Here is a 19,513-nt window from a genome sequence, read left to right as displayed (position 1 = left end):
CCCAAATAGTCTATTTGCTAAATTTGGTAGTTGTAATCAGTGTCTGATGTAATTAAATCTAATTTAAATATAATTGAAATTTGTATTAAAGTTTATTCATCTAAATATTGGGATAAATAATTTCAAAAGAAAAAGAGTTAAACTCATGTTTATTTACTTATTGTTATAGCTAGTGCTAGTATAGGAATAGAAACAGGATTACTAATTTAACGGAGACTAAAGAATATTGAAGGCACGTAAAAGCAATACTAGTAAATGATTATAATAAATGAAAATATTTTGCATTTTAATTCTGTTTTATCGTTTTAATTCTCTTCTATTTGATAATCTAAGTCTAACTTGTGCTTCACTTTCTCCTCTAAATTTCTAAAGAGGAAAAACTTTTTTGCATACAAATATAGATGCCATAATAAAAGAATTATAATTAATCCGTTTATTGATAATAAGAAAAAGCACATATTGTTCATAAAAGAGGTGTTCTATGTTTAATTGACTACTCCATAAATCTATAGAAATTCAAAGTTAAAATCTATCTCAATTAATTAACTCAATATGGTAGAGGTAAAGAGTAAAAAGACTAAAAAGTATTTAAATCCTATTAGCACAGAAAAAAATACATTATTTCTCTCTATAGAATGCATTAATCTATGTATCTCTTCAGTGTAAAAGCTCTAAAATACTTATAGTACCTTAGATTGCTTCTTTTTATGTTGTTTCATAATTAAACTGAATACTTACTTACTTTATTGATTTATGTTTATTCTTTTAAGTTTTTAACACTAATTAATTATTAATTAATTAATTACAGGTTCTACTTCAAAACAATTTTCCTATTTAATAAATCTTGAAAAAGAAATAGAAATTACATTCATATTCATGAAAAAATAAAGCAATCACATAAAAAACAACCCACCCACTTGATTGTGATTAAGATTAATAATTTGGATAAAAACTTTCGATATTTATTTCTGCAAGTTAAAAAAATAATAAAAATTTTTAAAAAGCAATAATTTATTGTAACATAAATTTAATATTAAAATAAGCATTTTAGCATATTTAGATATTCATTTAATTTAACTTTGTTTAAAGTTTAAAAATAATTTACTTTATTTTAAATAAATACATAAAATAAATATATAAGATATGTTAAATAAATAAATAACAAATTTGTATCTATCTGGTATATAACTTAGTAAATTCTTTTGTAAAAGGTCATTAGAAAAATCAGACAGTGTATGCAAATTTAGATAATTCCAAGAAAAACAAATTGAGAAGTGAATTTTTATCAGCAACTATTTTGATCAAGATTTAATCAAATTTGTATTTTCTGATGGATTAGAAGTAACATTTTCAAAAACTTTACAAAAGCTTGAAATCAATGAAATTTTATCATTTAGCTTATTTGTTTCTACATAAAATGTGTAACATAATAAATATATTCTTGTTTAATAAGATAAATACTCGCTTACGCTCAAAAATAATTATCATGTTTTTAACTCAAAAGTGATTAAGTTACTTTTATTAAATAAGAAGGTCTCTGAGTAGCTAATATATTGAAAATTAGAGTTAAAGTTTGCTTTACAATCTTTTATAAAAATATTAATTAAAATTTATTTTTTTAAATTTTTCTTCAAAAAAAATTGAAAATATTTCAATATAATTTTATTAGTTTTAAGATAAAATAGCTAAAATATTAGTAAAAAACTTTCATTAACATTTTATAAATCAACACAAAAATGTAATTCTTTCATAAAATTTGTAAATTCTTTTCAAAGCTTATAGTATCAAAACCAATCTAATGGACTAATTTTAATCTTCATAAGCAAATAATTAATAAAATTAAATCATAAATTTTTACTTATTTATTATCTGCACAAATCAAAAAAAAAAATACATTTATTTGACTTTTAACAAAAAAAACAAACAAAATCCTTATTACCACAACTTTTTTTTATGAAATCAGCATTTTTAATTACACTTCGAAATTTAATTCACTTTTTCATTCAAGCTTTCACTCGTAAAATAATAGTAAGATAAAAATATCCTTTTTAAACGAAATATCACTTAACATAAACAATCATAGTACAATTTATTAGATTATTTTAAATTCAATTTAAAAATTAGGTATTTATTAACTTAAGTGCTTACTTTTAAAACAAAAGTAGAATTTATCAATATAATTTAAAAAATAATAGCATTATTTAAAAGAAATAACAATATAAATAAGAAGATAACATAAAATTGATATTTGTAATATATAATTTTCAACAGTTTAGTTATTATATCAAAGTAAATTCCTTTATTAAATATTCTGTATAATATCATTTAAACTATAAAATATTATTTTAAAAAGATAAGTCTGCTTTAAAATTAATGAGGAAAAAAATAAGAAATATCTTTATAAAATTAGTATTTTACTCAATAAAATTTAGTATTATTCTTATATCAAACAACTTTAAATTATTAATCTTAGATAATTTACCAGTATTATCTGCTAAATATAGTTTTTAAATGAAATTTAATATTTTTATCAAATTCGCTGATACCAATTTTTAGTTTATATTTATAAGAAAAGTATTAGTTTTTAATTAAAATAATTAATTAGTTAACATATTTTTAGAATATATAAATAATATTTTAGTTTTTCATTTATTTAAACAGTGTTTTGCTGAAAAATCAATTAATTAATTTTTTGGAAATGTTAGAATAAATTACATTTGATAAATTCAAAATATTCAAATATATATTCGATTTTATTGAACTTTTAAATTTAAATTAATTAATATTAAAACATTTAACTTTTTCTAATAATTTAGTTTTTCCTTGATATATAAATAAATTTATTTCTCTTAAAATTTGTTAATTTTTATATATTTGAAACGGAATATAAATTAAGTATTTTTAGCCTTTAGGCATTTATGATTTCTTTATAAATTAAATTTATAACTAAAATAAAATTTTATAATCGTTCTAGATTTGGTTTTTGATAATTTTTTTTGCATTTCTAACAAAATCGTTTAAAAATTTAAAAATAAAATTTAATATTTTTTTGTTTGCGAACAAACTCATTTTTAATAAAACAATCAATATAAATGGAATGAATTTTGTTTATATGTAAAATTAATGAAATTAAATTCATGCTACTTATGTCTTCTAAGATGTGTTAGCTGCTATTTAATGGAAAGAAGGTGATACTATCAATTACACTAACACAGCTTACCAAGCCAGATTAACACTTAGCAAAATTGTAAAATTTTAATTCTATTGAGGTTGTTTAAGGATAAAACACAAATATACACTTTTTTTAACTTATTGTACAACAATTAAATTTAAACTTGAAAGCATCACATTTTTATATTTTTTTTTACAAAAGCAATTACGTATTGATTTTCTACTAGAATGTTGATATTGATTACCTGCAAATACTTTTAAGTGTTTATTATTTATTTTGAGAAAAAATAACTTAACTTGAACCAGCCAAAAACCATTAAAAAAGTCAGTAAAGTTATTTAAGAGATCAAGAATATAATTTACTAAATTTTAATTTGATTATATTTATTCTTATACTAAACCTTAATAAATGCATGAATCATATCAGATGCACCCATTAAACATCTTTCGCTAATAGTTACTTAGTAAATGTCAAAATCTTTAGAAATCTAATTCAACTACTGCTAAGCATTTGATTTATCAGTTTAGGTTAAAAAAGTATACAATAAATTAAATTCAGAAAGATATTAATTATAATCTAAATAAATTCCTCTTAAAAGATTACTTTGTGAGATTTCTCTACATTCTTCTAAAACTCCTTCCTCTAAGTCGTATTAATATTAAGGAAAATCATCCATATTCTTAAATGTATTTGTTTTTAATAGGGGAGCAACAAATTTATCATACATTGAGCTATCATATCTTTAAAGATATTAAAAAAAGAAAAATAATTAATATTAAAAGTCAGTAAAAAAAATAAATACTCTTCTCTTAATTAAGAATCATTTGATAATGTTTGTAAATCAGTTAATCCATTTTAAGAACTTTGATATGCAAAGGTAAGATAATCAAAGAATAAACTTTCATCAATATTGGATTCGTTAGGAAAGAGCTTTAAGGTTAAGCAAAAGTAAGATATAGCGATTAATTAAGTTCCTTAAAATTAAAATTTATGAAGCAAATCTAATATTTTATTTAAAGAAAAAAAATAATTGAACTATTCAATTTTAAATTTAGTTTTTTATAAAAATATTACACACTGCGTTGATTGTCGCTATTTACTCATTAAAGAACTACAGAGTATTCATCAAAGCTAATATTGGAATAATAGCAGCTAATATAAAAATTACAACTAACATCAGATTGATTTTGATATTACATTTTGGTAGCTTTGAAATCTAGCTTATACACATTCTATTAGAAGAATTAGACTAAATACTCTTATTATAATTTTATTTATTTTGATCTTTTATGAAATTCTACGTTTTCATCATGTCAAAATTACTTTTTATTGATTTTTTTGATGTAAGATTTTAACTCAAATAAGTATTAAGCTTGTCAGTTATTTATTACAATTAAATAGAACTAAAAGTTCCAAATAAAAATAAAGTATCATCTCTCTTAGTTTATATTAGAGCATAGATAGGATTAATAATAAAAATGCATATACTCATAATTGATATTACAATAGATATTATTGTGGTAAGATAATTTTTAACATTGTTTGTATCGTTCACCCCACTGTCATTAATCTATTGGTAAAATCCTTGTAATTTCTTTGAAATTTATATTGAATTTATTAAGTGATAATATTCTGGAATATGAGCTGGCAAGTTATTAATATATCTAAAAGCATTATTTTAAGAAAAGATCATGGCTTGTTGAATCGTCATTAGTCTTTAGAAATCTTAAATTGATGTTGATTTTGAAGAAGTTCCTGATAGTTTTTATGGAGGATATAAATATTCAATAGTAAAGTTAATATAATTTGATCTAAGGAGTTAAAAAAGGTCAAGCTATGAATCTGCTCCAGTCATGTCTGAAAGCATACCATACATTGATGTAAAGTAAGACTGGCTTAAAACTGTACTTTCGTTTACTAGCTTTTGCCTTCTATCAGGTGTCATTTAGAATAAATCTGGTGGGTTGGTCCTATTGTAGATGTAAAGGATGTTCATATATTTTATGATATCAAAAATGTAATTTTGGTAATCAACTAAAAATGGAAAGTTATCTTAGTCCGTTTTATTTAAATTTATTTTCTATATCGATAAAACATATTAAAGGATCAACAATAAGATAATAATTAAATAGCAAATTACACCAATATAATTCACTATTTTAATTATTTAAGGGAATTTATTTTTTGTTAAAATCTATTACAGCCCTTTCTTCTGACTTGATGATGTGCTAGTTTTAGAATTCGTTGATTAAACTTCTTTCAAATTTTTTCTTAAATCGTTATCAATTGAATTTAACTTCTTTTGAGAGTTTTATTCTTACTTCAATTATTTGCTCATGTTTAAATTAAACTTTTTCTTTTAATATACCTTGTTATAATGAATATTATTCTAACTCAATTAGTGAGAGAGTAGCTTGTTTGAAGTGGACATTGGTAATTAATTTTTTAAATTTGTAATGCTTTCTATCAGCTATTACTCCTTAACATAAATATTGGATTATCTGGGACTTTAAACCTCTTGCTCAATTTAGTTGTTATATTCATCAGTTTCTTTTATGACTGAAGAATATATTTTAAAATTTGATGGCCTTTATTTTGTAAAAGCAAATTCTTAGCTAAATAAACTTTTAGATTTTTCTCTATTCCCACTCATAATCATTAGATTATCCTCTTCTTGAACATCAACTAAAGTAGAATTTAAATTTGTGTTTTTGGGTGAAAGGATTAACCCTCTTCCATCGCTATGGTTATTATTTTATAATGTATTAATATCAATTTTAATACTTCTATCTGAAGATATTAAGAATCTGTTATTGTTGTCATTTTCAGCCTCCTATTTACAATTTTTTCCAAACGATTCCTAAATTAAATGTTTTGAATAATAATTTTGTGTGTCTTAATCAGTGTTTTTAGAAATTAAAAAACTGTTATTTTTCTAAGAGCCTTCCTTATTTTTGATTATATTTTCAAATTTTAATGTACTCTCTATAGAAGACTTCATTAAATTGCTCATTTTGCGTTCTAAGCTATGTTTTGTATTTTCATCAGGAGAGTTTTGACTACCAAATTTTAAATAATTACTTGTATCTTCAAATGGTAATACTCCATAGGAAATTTTGCTGTCAAGAGAATATTAGTCTATGTCTTAAAATCCACAGATATAAGTTAACTCAGATATAATTTCTTTTAACACAGTTGCTCCTAATAAATTTTCATAAAATAAAAAATTCTAAACTATATACGGGACAATTTGATAAGCATCTTTAAATATGTTAAGCTAATTTAAATTAGATATCTTAAAGATGCTTACATCTTAATGATACTTGTGGTTTAGGTTTTTTATTTCAAAATTGACTAAATAAAAGTAGTAATCTTTAGATAAAATTTAGCTTTGAATAACTTCTTCTTTCAACTTTTGCTTGCTTAAATGAGCTTTTTTGTATTTTTATTTCCTCAAAATAGCTAAAAATGAGCTGCTTTTTAAATTCTATTTTTCCATCTCATCAAAATTATATTTAAAATTAGTTTCTTCATTAATACTTTCTTCTTTGGTATGTTGTTACTCATTTTGTTACGCAATCTATATTTTATTAGAGACTTCTTACTTTGAATTTTAAAGCTCATTTTTCTTCATAAAAGGAAAGATTTAGCTTAATTTTAAAGACTGTATCAGTTTTACTTTTTTAAAGAGAGTGTAACTGAGATTTTTAGTGATTCCGTAGAGTTACAAACTCTGCTAATTAAATAGGATAAATTCTTAATTCAGTTAAAGTTAGCTTATCTAAGCTACCAATCCAAAAATAGATTACTCTTCTTAAATCTAATAATTTACTCTAACTTCTAAAGTAATTGGAAATATATACCCATGCATATTTTATCCAAATAATAATAATGAAGAGTGGTCATCAATATTTGTTTTATAGCTATCTTTATTCATAAAATCATTTAGATATTGATAGTGTTAATTTCTAAAAACATGTGGCATCAATATAGTTATATCCTAATTTAATAATTCGTGATCAGGAATTTAAAATATTGATTAAATTCCAGAAGAAGCTTTTTTGATAGTCCATACATTATTTTTTTCTGGATTAGCAAATATGATGCAATTGCTAATTGAAGTGCTTTTAGCTATATGTCTTTGGTCTATTTCTATTGGTTTTGTTATTGGTATGTCATTAGCTGAGAAAGAAAGATATTCTTAATACAACTATTATAATTATATCAATTCTTTACTACATCTATTTTCATAATAAAGAAGCTTAAAACTCTGCCTAATTTCAATGATATTATTTTATAAAGGCTCCAGAATTTTTAAAAGTTGTTAAGAATCGATTTCTTTTTCATGAAGATAAGCTACCAAATGTAGCTTTTAAATAATTGTTTAGTTCATCTTTTCTTTAAGAGCGAAAGCTTAATTAGAAAATTAAATTTATTCAAGCAAATATTTTGAAAAAGGACTTGAATTTCCTTAAGTTCTTTCTAAAATCATTTTTTCTTTTGTAAATAATTTATTAATTTATGAAAATATTTATTTTTGCTTGAATGATAAATGGTGATGCTTTTCCATTTTTTAGCTTTCAATCAAATATAAAATATAGTTTCTGTTTCTTTAGATTAAAAATACAAAATAGGTTAAAAAGAAATCTACTGGTTGATTTTTTTTTTTAGTTTGAAATTTTTTTAATATTTGTTAATTTAATTAGTCTAAAAGCCATTCATCGCTTTTAAATAAGTTCTAGTCTTCTATTTCAAGCTTTTCTTCTTAATTTGGATTTGCCTAGTTAAAACCTAAATTAGATATTAACGAAATAATCAATATCTGCCTCTATTAGATTGAATTCAAGTCTTTTTTATCTAATATATTTGCTTTAATAATTTAATCGAGCTACCTCCATTCTAATTCATCATCATTTGTTAAAGAAAAATAACTTTCCATAAGATCATTATTTCTTTTTTAAAATATTTTTTCTATTACTTTGTAAACAAAACAAAATTAGGCAAGTAAAACTATAAATTAGCTGCTGTTTAAGTCTATCATGTCATTTTTAAACATACAATTAATATTAATTAATAAGCATGTTAATTAAGAAAATAAGTAGAATTTACTAGCAATTACTTAATTATATTACCTATATAAGTAAAATATTAACAAATCAGCTGCTTAATAAGTTATTACAAAGTAGAAGCTATAATTTTAGATAATGCATGAAAGCAGTAAACAAATGCATTGACTTAATTGCAATATTATTTGGCTAAAATGGTATGGCCTAGCTAGTATATCCTATTAAACATCAGTTGAGTAATTGTAATCACAATCACAAAGAATAATACCTAATATTAAAAATAATAAGTTTATATTCAATAATTCAAGCTTTTTAATAAAATCAATAATTACTAATGTAAAAGGTTGAGAAAGTATTTATATATCCTAAGATGCTTATACTATTGTGAAATAAAGAAAAGTAGATAATAGGAATATTTAAAGAAGGTAGGTAAGCATATATTATAAACTATGCGATAGCTTCATACACTTAATATATAAAGCTGATATAAGGCTTGCTTAAAGTAGAATTAGGCTTTTTTATTTTTTGAAAAGATTCAAAAATAAATATGGAAAATTTTAAAATAAGGTAGCTGATAATAATAATATTGATAGACAAGCAGATAAACGATACCACGCTATTAAATATTTAATCATTTCCTAAAACTAACTAGAAAAATCTATATTATTCAAAGGTGCTTGCGTTAGAGGGATTTTCGTTTTTTTATGATATCTTTTTATTAAGTATAGCAACTGCTAATAACTAGATTGGTTATAAAACTAAAAGGAGTAAAGGTAAGTAGAGTCCTTGCTTTTTTATATAAAATATTTTCTATAGCTTTAAAACGTAGAATTTTTAGAAAACGAATCTAATTTCTTTCATTTTTATTTTTCTTTTTTTATGATAAATTAATTAATTAATTTTGAGTTATTATTTATAAATCTAATGAGTTATTATAAATCTTATGAGTTATAATTTATAAATCTTATGATTTTTATTAGTAGAGTTTTTGCTTGAAAAATTGAGTAATTAAATTTTTAATAAGGTTCACGAGGCTGGAATTTAGCGGATTCATCTGATAAAAAATAAGAAATCTCATTTTTCTCGCTTAAAATGTAATAAAATGGAGCAATTAGCTTTTTAAACTTGTAGAATATTTTTTACATACAGCATATCATAATTATTTGAGTTATTTAGAAAACAAAGTAAAATATTTTATTTACAAAATTCATTGTTAAAATGTTAACATATTTCTTTTTACAGGTAAAAATTTTTCTACAAATTTTGATTAACACTTGTTTGTTATGCTTGCTTACTCATACTTTAGAAGTTAACAAATTATTTACAGTCAAATAAAGTTTTGATTTTCAGAAATAATCGATTTATATTTGATTATAAATTAAAATTTTTATGTTTAATTAGCGAAATCTAAAGAAAATTTAAAAAATAGCATTTTGTATTCAGTGAAATTATTACCAACATGCAGAAATAATACATTGTTACACTGTTTTTAATATCATTTATAAAGGTTACAACAAGTAGTAATTTTATCGATTACTACAAAATAATTAATTAATTAATTAATTAATTAATTTATTAATTCATAGATAATCAAAGTCTCCCTTTGTATTTTTTCAAAAAAGATAAAATGTAAGAATTTTTGATTAATGTATCAATATCAAATATTTAAAAATAACTCATAGTTTTTTTCATTTCAGATGTTATATCCTAAATTAAGTAAAATTAAGTAAATATTATTGACGAAATCAAAAAAATTATTTGAAGGACTATAAGAATTTTTTGCAACTAAATAATCAGTTCAAAATTATTTTAATAGTTCATTAAAATAAACTAGTCCAAGGCGTTTGTAGAAATGGTAAGACACTCAGAAAGAAAGAATGAGTTTTTAAGATTTAAGTCTCTTTAAAGGTTAAGTAAAAGTAACTCGCTTTTTGATTGATCATTTTAAAAAAGGAAATTATTAATTTATTCTTACAGCGAGAAAAATATTTAAAAGCCTGAAACTAGTCCTTTTGATAAATATGTATCTTAAATTTCTAAACATAAATCTTCAATTTCTGTCGAATTATTTTAATTGTTATATTGAGGGTTTTAAATCAGTGCCCTATAAATATCATCCTATAAAATAGACTAGAAAAATTGAGAGTTTTGATCTTATTTTAAACTATTTTTTAAATAATATTTTAAATTTAAAAAATAAAAAAATAAATAAATAAATTATTATACAAAGTATTCGATTGTGAAGAGCTTATCAGATATTAAATTTATTATTTTGTTTAAGATCCTTAGCTATAAATTAATTGAATTTAATCTTCAAATTAACTTATATCATAAATTTTTTGACTTTTAAAAATAAAATGAGTCAAACCTAAAGTATTCAGAGCTTGGAGTTGAAGGATACTTTTTTTTATCACATGAATTCGGTCTATTATTAAATATAAAATAAATTTAATTGTTTGTTTTAAAGATAAGATAAAATTTTTTACATCTTATTTCATATTTTTAGCTTTAATATTCAAAGAAGCTTGAACTATTGTAAAAGCTAATAATAGGAATTAATGTAATCCAAATTAACAAAGCTATTAGCTTTAATAATAGCTAATAATTCCATCTTGGTAATTGAGAGTATATTCTAACTGAGTTCCTTGCCTTTTCATTTACCTTGCTTGGGTTTGTATGCTATATTGTGTAAATTTCTTTTTAGTCACTATCAATTGAAACTCTTTTATTTCTTTGTGAAACAAATAGAATTTTATTATTATATATTCCATTAATTAGATTTTATTTAAAACTTTCTAATTAATTAACAGGGAAAGTTCCAAAAAGCTATAATAATTACTATTTAAAATTTTGGACATATATATTCATAGGCAGTAAGCACAAAATACCTATAAATGAGCATATTAGTATCAATATTAATATTGTTAGTAACTGTGTATTGTAATTTTAGGATTATTATTACTAATTTTAATTATTATTCTCCTCTATTTAAGAAATATTACTATCAATTTGAAGTTAATTTTGGATAAATTAGTATTCAGTTTCATAATTTAAATTTTATATGCCAAATTAAAAAACTCCAAGCTAGGAGTAAATTAATGCATAATATAAAGAAGTTGAAAACTATTTTTGGATAATATCATATTTGTCAAGTGTTTATGAATATATTAAAAACGCATTTGTATACAGCATGTTTATTGATTAATCTTCAAAAGTTTTAAATTATTGAATCTTATTTCCTTAATTAGCTAATAATTATAACATTTTATCAACTGAGGATGTTAGTTTAGATTTTTTAGTATTTATGAAATCTTGTGCATGTTTGCTATCTTTTAAATCCCAATTTGAAGGTTAGCTATTATTTACTTCATTGATGAAATCATTAACTTCAACATAATCAACAATTTGAAAGCTGTTTTCTGAATATTCAAATGCGAAACTCATATATTACCAATCAATTTGGTTTTAATTTAAATAATATATCGTGTTTAAATATTAGAAAAGAGATATTGAAAAAATGATTAAAAATAGAATAGATCCAAAAAATCTGATAAAAATTGTAAATTTTGAATTTTGTTGCATCTAATTTAAATAGTTAATTACTTATTTTTACTCTGATTTCAATATTTATTTGCTATACTCTTCTTCTTTCTTTTATAAAGTTAATTACTTTTTGCTCAATTTCATAAAGATTTTGTGGGTGGAATTTTTATTTAAATCTTAGTTTTCAGTTGCTGCTTCTAAATTTAAGTGCTCTATTTCGTTGATTTAAAAAAACTTTTGTTGATTTTAAGATTTTTGAAATAAGTTATTTTAACTTTTAGTAATATATTTCATATCTTTCGATTCTGATTATCTCCTTTTTGTAATATCTTGAAATAAACCATGAGAAGAATTTCCTTAGTTGTATTTTATTTCAAGACTACTTTACATCATCATCATCTGCATTTATTTTTCTATGGCAGGGATGGCATTTTTAGAAGAAGATATGGCTTCTGCTGAAAAAATGCTTTTTGGATAAAGCTCACATTATTTTTCATCATTTGCGTTAGTTATTTAGGTAGTTGCAGTAAGCCTATGAGTATTATAAAACTCAGTTTATCCCCTCTAAGTAATGTTTTTTATTAGCCTTTCTTGGCTAAAGTAGGAGTTTAAGTCTTCGTCACCAAGTTTTATCAAGCTTTCTTTTTTTTAGTAATCCTAAGCGTTATCTAGTTATAATGAATTTATAAATTTTATTTTAGAGTTTTCAATTGATGAAATAAAAGGAGAGTCTCTACGTGCATTTTATTTAGGAGTATCAAAGGGAATAATAGTCCTTGACGAACAAGAATCTAACCAAAGACTCTAATCCAATTAAAGTGCTTGACAGTTTTGATATAATTGGCTTACAATCTCATCTAATTTTGATTTACCAAATGTATTTTCATAAAAACTGTGATTCTCAACAATAAAAGTAAGTATTTAATTTGAATTCTTCTTTACAGAAAGCTTAGTGATTTAATTAATTTAAATGATATCAACATTTTTATTGTATTTATGCTTAGTTTTAAATACTAACAAGTTAATTAAAAAATATTAATATTTTATTTTATTAGTTTAATCTTGTTGTCTTTAAGAATCAAAATCTGAATACTGTGCTTTTTTAAAGATGGCCAAATATTATCTTTAATTATTATAAAATTCAGTATGGCTATCAAAGTTGTAATGAATTTTATTTAACACGCTAGTTTATATTTAATTTTAATTATCATTTTTTGTTTCATTATCTTCAATGCAAGTTTTAAATTTATTTTCTTACTTTATAAAGGGAAAAAATTAATTTATTTTATATTATTCAATTCCTTTTATATTTTTAAATAGCTAACTAGATAGTTTTTCTGTTATTCCAATTATGTTCAAGGTTATTGAATTGAATAAAATATATTGAATGCTAGCATCTGCTAAGAAAATGTTCGCTGCTAGCCCAAAAGAAGTAAATCCTTATTCGACATACTAATTGACTCTGACTTCAAGCATTATTGGGAATACAAAACCAGATTATTTAATCCCAAATAATACCTAGTTTTGATGTTTCATTATATCTACATCCTCAGTATTCATATCTAAAAAATCCTCAATATATTTATTGTGAGAAGTTCTAAATACAGAAGGCATTAATATAGTTACATTCTATCCAATAAGATCGTATTCTTTATATTAAAATATATTTTGTAAAATCGATGAAGTCTTTTTTATAACCCATTCATTTTTTATCTAATGAGCAAAGATAATACATCCATTTTACTCTTAATTCTTTGAGTGAAGATACCTATTTAAATCATTGACCTTGGTTTGGTGTATATCTTTAGGAGAAAATGATAAGTAAGTTAGATAAATCTTTTGCAATTCAATTAATTGTTTATTTGTATTGTTAATTTTGTACAGGCTTTAGAGTTACTTTCGAATAGAATAAATATTATCCAAGTAATTCTCAAACGAAATAATTAAATTTTTCACTTCAATTTTCTTTTTTTACAGGATTTCAATCAACATTATCTTCTATTTCATCACTTTAGTAATTAAATCTTTCAGACTATCAACCTGTTCTTCATAAATAATTATGTCAATAAAAGTTTCTGAAAAAGGACTATTTGATGCTAATTTTCTTTCAACAATATATTTTTCTTTTTAAAAGAATTTGTTAATGCTATTGAAAATTTAATTTTCTTTAAGAGAGTATTTATTATTCTTTAGAATATTCTCATTCTAAATCATATAAAGAATTAGATTTTTATTCTTTTAGATCAAAAAAGTAAAATAAGAAAAGTAGAATTAGGATTGTGAGTCTTTTTAACTTCTTAAGTAGTATAGGAGGATTATTTGGTAGAACTACTGCTTTAAGAAAGCATCTGATTTTAAAATATCTTATGAATCCTCTAAGCTCTATTTTGACATGCAATCTTATTATAACCTAGCTTAATCATTTGAAAAGATATTTTCTTTTTCACCCTCCTCTTAAAATAACTCCTATTATTTCTTTTAGTTCAAGAGAGATAAAACTTAAATTTATTAAAAGTTCAATAATTTGCTGTCATAATTTTCAAATAGATCGAATCTCATGATGCTATCTATTTCCTTCCAATTAATTTTTTAATTACCCACAATTTTACCAATATTTGATTGCAATTACTTCTCTAAATAATCAAAATAACATTTACAAATTTAAAAATTGATTGGAATCATCAATAAAATAGCAAGAATAAACATATTTTAATAGTTTTAAAAATTAGGATATAATGCACTAACAAATTGCATGCAAATGCTATTGATCAAAATTAAAGAATAAAATTTATCCACCTGCTTATTAAAGTATTTTCTCTTTTTGACATAAAAAAACCCATCAGCCAATAAATAGATCAATCCTAAGATGAAGCTCATACTCTAAAATTAGCATTGCAAAACTATATTAACTATAAAAACTAAGCTGAATATTGGCTAACTAATATGATAAGGTTTTCCATAAAAATCATGCTAATAGTATGTTGTGTAATTGTAATCGCAATCGCTAATAAGCAAATCTTTAAATATAAAAAGAATATATTTTAATATAGTTATTATTAATAATTAATTAATTACTTATGAAGGTTATTAGAACCAGGTTTATATATTTGAAAACTCTAGTATCATCTTGATTACAGGAAATATAATACTGCAAGAAGGGGATATATATAATTATTTCATATACCAAAATTATCTTTTTGCATAATTCTAAGTAAAAGTTGATTAAAAAGTTTATTGATTTCTATCTATCAGATCTTTTTAATAAGTATCTTCCATTTTTTGTTTAATTCAACTAATTTATAGATTTGCAGAACCCATAAAGCAGTTATATAAGGAGAAGAAAACTTGTAGTGAACACGAATAAATCTATAGGAACTTCATTAAGTGATTGAAATAATTCTTAAAACCTTTTTTTGAAATCTTTATCTCCTTAAAGAGGGATAATTTAGAAACTAGAGTTCAAAAATGTGATGAATAATATCTCTATATACTTAATAGATATAAGTATTGAGGGAACTAAGCCTCTTTTTTCAACGTAAAACAACTTTTACAGCTAGTAAATGTAAAATCCTTTTATTTAACTTTTAAATTTCTGCATAAGTTTTTTAATTATCTTTTTTTCTCTTTGTTATCAACTAATTATTTTCAATTATTTTTTTTAAATATTTAGTATTATAATTTAAGAAAGCAAGCTTCAGTAATAAAAATCATAGGAAATAATTAGAAAGATATAGACTAAAATATTATAGATAGTGCTTTCACATAAATAGCTTTAAATCTTACTTTTTTGGATGAATGTCAACCACCTCTATTAGTCTTGGTAAAAAGCTATTTCTTATCATGATTCACTTGTAAGTTAAATATTTAAATTTTATGGTTATCATATCTTCAGCTTCATTCTTAATTCAAAGGATAAGAGTGAGTAATAGCACTTATTTACCTTTCAAAATTAAACTTTGATAAAATGATCTTTAAATTTAAAAAAATAAACATAGAAATCATCAAGTTATAAACTATTAGAATCTGAAAGCATACACTAGATTATTATATTTGAGTATTTTACTATCATTTATAAAATCAAATTTTAAATATCACAAATATCCTAAAGTATTTTTGAAAATCTGTATCTAATTTAGTATTCATAACATTTATGAATTTATAAATTTTTTAATTCTGAAATTAATTAATTAACAAATATTGTGCTTTTTTAGCTTATATCCTCCCAATGTTTTGTAAACTAAAAAATTATAAATTTGATAATAAAATTTCTTTTTGCAAATTAAATCTTTAATTTTTTTATGTTATATTAGAGAAACATAAACATAACATAAATTCTAAACAAGATTTGTTGATATTTATTTTTTTTAAAATAATGTAAGAGATATTTTACATCAGAAGATAAATTAAATAAATAGTAGTTTTTGTTAATTATAATAAATATTTAGCTTTTATTTTAAAGTAAATTATGAATAAAAAGCGAAAATTAAAACATTTTTGAGATAATATTTATTAAAAATTGTTAAATAATAAATAAGTTAAAATTCCAAATTTATAATTTCAATAATTTTATCTAAAATCAAATTATGTTTAGTTAAATAACTAATTTATTTTAGTGATTTCATCATTGTACTTTTGTTAGGAAAAATCATTGTTATTATTCTATGATAAGTTTCGTTTTTTAGCATATTTTAAAGTACTTTTAGCATTATCTAAATTTCTTACTAATAATTTATTTAAAATGTTAAAATGTTTTTACACATTTGCTTAGGATTAGTTTTAAACAATTATTCCTAATTTATCATTTATATTTTAGGATTTAGCAAACCCATTTGAATTCGTTTTGCTTTGAATGTTAAAGTCATTGTTTCTTTAATTTTTAATTATCTATTTTTATTAGTTTTCTTACTGACTATTTGAAATTTATTTTTTATTGTGGTCAATATATGAACTATTTAAATAAACTGTGTGCATCTATTTTTTCTATCTTGTATCTAAGCAGTCTGAAGAAAAAATTCTTTCTTCATTTATTTATTATTCACTAAATTGAAATGAATTACTATTTTAGATAGGTGATAACTCCTATTGATTTTAATAAACAAATTATAAAACATTTAATTCAAATTATTTCTATTCATTTTTTGTATTCGAATTGACCCCTTAATTTGTATTATCTTAATCATCTAATTATTTTTAGTTAATTATTTCTTTTATATATTTAGATTTTAGATGATCCCATTATATTTATTAATGAATTTCATGGTACTAGTTTATTTTCATTTTAGATTTCAGCTATCTTTGATCAAATATTTTACATTAATTATTTTACTTTATATTATTTTCGTATTGGCTCTTGAAATTTTCCAAATCATATTTTTGCTTGAGGGTTATGTCATCTGTTTCACTCTAGCAATCAATGTATTCTGTACAATAAGTATCATATAAGCTATCTGATTTTCTTTTAGTGTCCTTAGTTGAATCAAATAAGCTTTTATATTGAAACTCTTAGTCCACAAAATAAGTATCCTTTGCTTTATTATTATCTAGTTTTTATTTTTTAAATTATCTTTACATAGTCGTCTAGCTTCTTTTTTGTTCATTTAAAATAAAATTATAGGAATCATTATCATTATTTCTATTTATAAAAACATCTTCTAATTTTTTATTTTCCTTTTTCTATGAAGAGTATTTTGATCTATTTTTTGATTTAAAAGAAGCAACTGTTACTATTTTTTGTTATTACTATTTTTAATAATTATCTGTATCTAATATTCCTCTTTCAGTTTGAGATCCGAGTTTTGTAGGTTCTAAATTTGAAGAATAATCATAAAAGCTAAAGTTTCCTTAATTATTTTTAAAAATTAAGTCATGTTAAGGAGCTTCCTTACAAAGGCTTTAATTTTATTCGAAAATAGATTGTTTTAAATAGTTTTATGTTGAGTTTTCATTAATAGAGTTATCTATAATTAGTTAATCGTTGTTTCTAGGAGTTTTGCTAAGCTTTTCCTGCACAAACGTATCCTTTACACAATAATTCTACTTCTTATTATTATTGATAAAGTTATAGCATTTTGTAATATTAGCATTAAGTAATTTTTTAAAATTGGTCAATTTAGGCTCTGCAAATCGATAATTAGTATTTTATTAAATAATACTCAAATTCTAATTATGCTACCTTTCGTCATTAATAAGTTAATTGATAATATTTTTGTCCTTTGGGTTTATATTATCATCACTTAAGTCACCTAAGCTTGATCTTATTTTAGAGTTACTTAAATTATATCTTTTTTTACTATTACTATTTATTTTTTTTTTATGAATAATGAAGCTATTATTTTCTTACATTGTTGGATATAAGTAACTCGAAGAAGATTCTAATATCAGAGAATTTCTCTTCATTTAAATTTTTTAATTTTTGTTATTTTATATTTAGTCACTCTATTAGACATTTTTTTAGTTAAATTAGCATGTAGTTGAATATTTAAGGTTGAAAGGACTATTTATTTATTAAGTTTATTTGGAATCTTAAATTATCATGCTATTGCTTAACGAGGAGCTACATTTCTTTTCATATTTATTTGGGCTTTAAGAAATATTAAGTTTGTTGTAATATTCAAAATATTTTTTGTTTAATGAATAAACAACAAGAGGGCTAGATATAGAGTATGAATCATAATCTTTCTTATGCTATTAAATATATAAATTGATAATTTACTATTCAGAATAAGTTTTTACAATTAACCCTTCATTATATAGCACTAGTTATCCATGCTTAATTATTAGAATATAATTCTCTAAATCAATATTCTATTTATTATAGTAAATTTATTATTTAAACTTAGGTGCTAAAGTAGAGCTAAGTTGATTACTTATTTTTATTTTCCTCATTAGATTTGTTATTATTACTATTTGTGATAAAAACTACTCAAATAAAGCTAAAAACTCTAACAATTCAATTTACAAAAGAAAACTAACTTTTGAAGCAATTATAGGGTTATCTTCTTTAACTTAATCACTTAATTTATCATTATAAATGAACGGTTTATCTAAACTAAATATAAATGGTTTATTTTATTAGCATTTCATAAAGTTATTTTTGAATTGTTGTTTTTTAAAATTTTGAATGAAAGGAATCATATCAGATATCTCATTATCGCATTAAAGACTACTTTCTGTAGATTATATTAATTGATAGACAGATGAAAAATTCATTTGCTAATTTTGTTTATTTGTAAGTACAGATTAAACATTAGCATTTTCGTTATTTCTTTATGTTTTTATATTTTTATTTTCAAGACAGCCAGCTATTATCAAAGTAACCATATTTTAACATGCGTTAGTGCTTGCATTTAGAAATGTCTAACCTTAATCAAGTTTTATGTATTTACCTTTTGAAATTAGAAACTTAATAATATCATGCTTGCTTGGTATATCCTTAATGAGAGGACTATTAGAGAGAAACTAAATAAGATATTTATTCTCATTAATATTTAGGTACCTAATTTACTTTTATTCAAGAATAGATATAAATTTTTAGGCTTAAAGCTTCTCTAATTTTTACTCCTGAGGTGTTGATGAAGCTGATTTGATAAAATTCATAATCGAATATTTAGAAAAAAAGCTTATTTGTTCTTTATTTCTTTATTTCTTAATTTAGAGAGATTTTAATTAAGATTTATAATTTTGATGCTTAACCATTCAGAAATTTTTTTTTCATATCAAATTTACCTTAGTA

General features: G+C 21.9%; 6 protein-coding genes across 6 annotated transcripts; 3 read left to right on the top strand and 3 right to left on the bottom strand. All coding sequences in view use genetic code 6, as the record gives it.

The window, feature by feature from the left end:
• Positions 1-36: 36 nt before the first annotated feature.
• On the bottom strand, positions 37-408 carry TTHERM_000773279 (transmembrane protein, putative; the record flags this gene model as incomplete). Its single annotated transcript, XM_012799591.1, has 2 exons — positions 37-58; positions 158-408. 2 exons carry the CDS (start codon positions 406-408, stop codon positions 37-39), a joined length of 273 nt encoding a protein of 90 aa, XP_012655045.1.
• A 2,936-nt stretch (positions 409-3,344) lies between these two features.
• TTHERM_00773260 (transmembrane protein, putative) lies at positions 3,345-9,099 on the bottom strand (the record flags this gene model as incomplete). Its single annotated transcript, XM_001031579.2, has 4 exons — positions 3,345-3,912; positions 3,975-4,173; positions 4,247-8,506; positions 8,571-9,099. 4 exons carry the CDS (start codon positions 9,097-9,099, stop codon positions 3,345-3,347), a joined length of 5,556 nt encoding a protein of 1,851 aa, XP_001031579.2.
• A 1,496-nt stretch (positions 9,100-10,595) lies between these two features.
• TTHERM_000773259 (hypothetical protein) lies at positions 10,596-11,251 on the top strand (the record flags this gene model as incomplete). The annotated part of the gene is made up of 2 exons (XM_012799590.1): positions 10,596-10,926; positions 11,049-11,251. The coding sequence occupies 2 exons, from the start codon at positions 10,596-10,598 to the stop codon at positions 11,249-11,251; spliced, it is 534 nt and encodes a 177-aa protein (XP_012655044.1).
• A 2,344-nt stretch (positions 11,252-13,595) lies between these two features.
• Positions 13,596-14,862, top strand: TTHERM_000773258 (transmembrane protein, putative; the record flags this gene model as incomplete). Its single annotated transcript, XM_012799589.1, has 2 exons — positions 13,596-13,602; positions 14,498-14,862. 2 exons carry the CDS (start codon positions 13,596-13,598, stop codon positions 14,860-14,862), a joined length of 372 nt encoding a protein of 123 aa, XP_012655043.1.
• Positions 14,863-15,251: 389 nt separating this feature from the next.
• Positions 15,252-15,749, top strand: TTHERM_000773257 (hypothetical protein; the record flags this gene model as incomplete). Its single annotated transcript, XM_012799588.1, has 2 exons — positions 15,252-15,343; positions 15,452-15,749. 2 exons carry the CDS (start codon positions 15,252-15,254, stop codon positions 15,747-15,749), a joined length of 390 nt encoding a protein of 129 aa, XP_012655042.1.
• Positions 15,750-16,912: 1,163 nt separating this feature from the next.
• On the bottom strand, positions 16,913-18,177 carry TTHERM_000773256 (cation channel family protein; the record flags this gene model as incomplete). The annotated part of the gene is made up of 2 exons (XM_012799587.1): positions 16,913-16,937; positions 17,108-18,177. The coding sequence occupies 2 exons, from the start codon at positions 18,175-18,177 to the stop codon at positions 16,913-16,915; spliced, it is 1,095 nt and encodes a 364-aa protein (XP_012655041.1).
• Between the last annotated feature and the right edge of the window lie 1,336 nt (positions 18,178-19,513).

The sequence above is a fragment of the Tetrahymena thermophila genome (assembly GCF_000189635.1).
Source record: "Tetrahymena thermophila SB210 genomic scaffold scf_8254449, whole genome shotgun sequence".
NCBI classification, from domain to species: domain Eukaryota; phylum Ciliophora; class Oligohymenophorea; order Hymenostomatida; family Tetrahymenidae; genus Tetrahymena; species Tetrahymena thermophila.
Note: the sequence above shows the minus strand (reverse complement) of the source record. Positions and strands in the feature narration are given on the sequence as shown.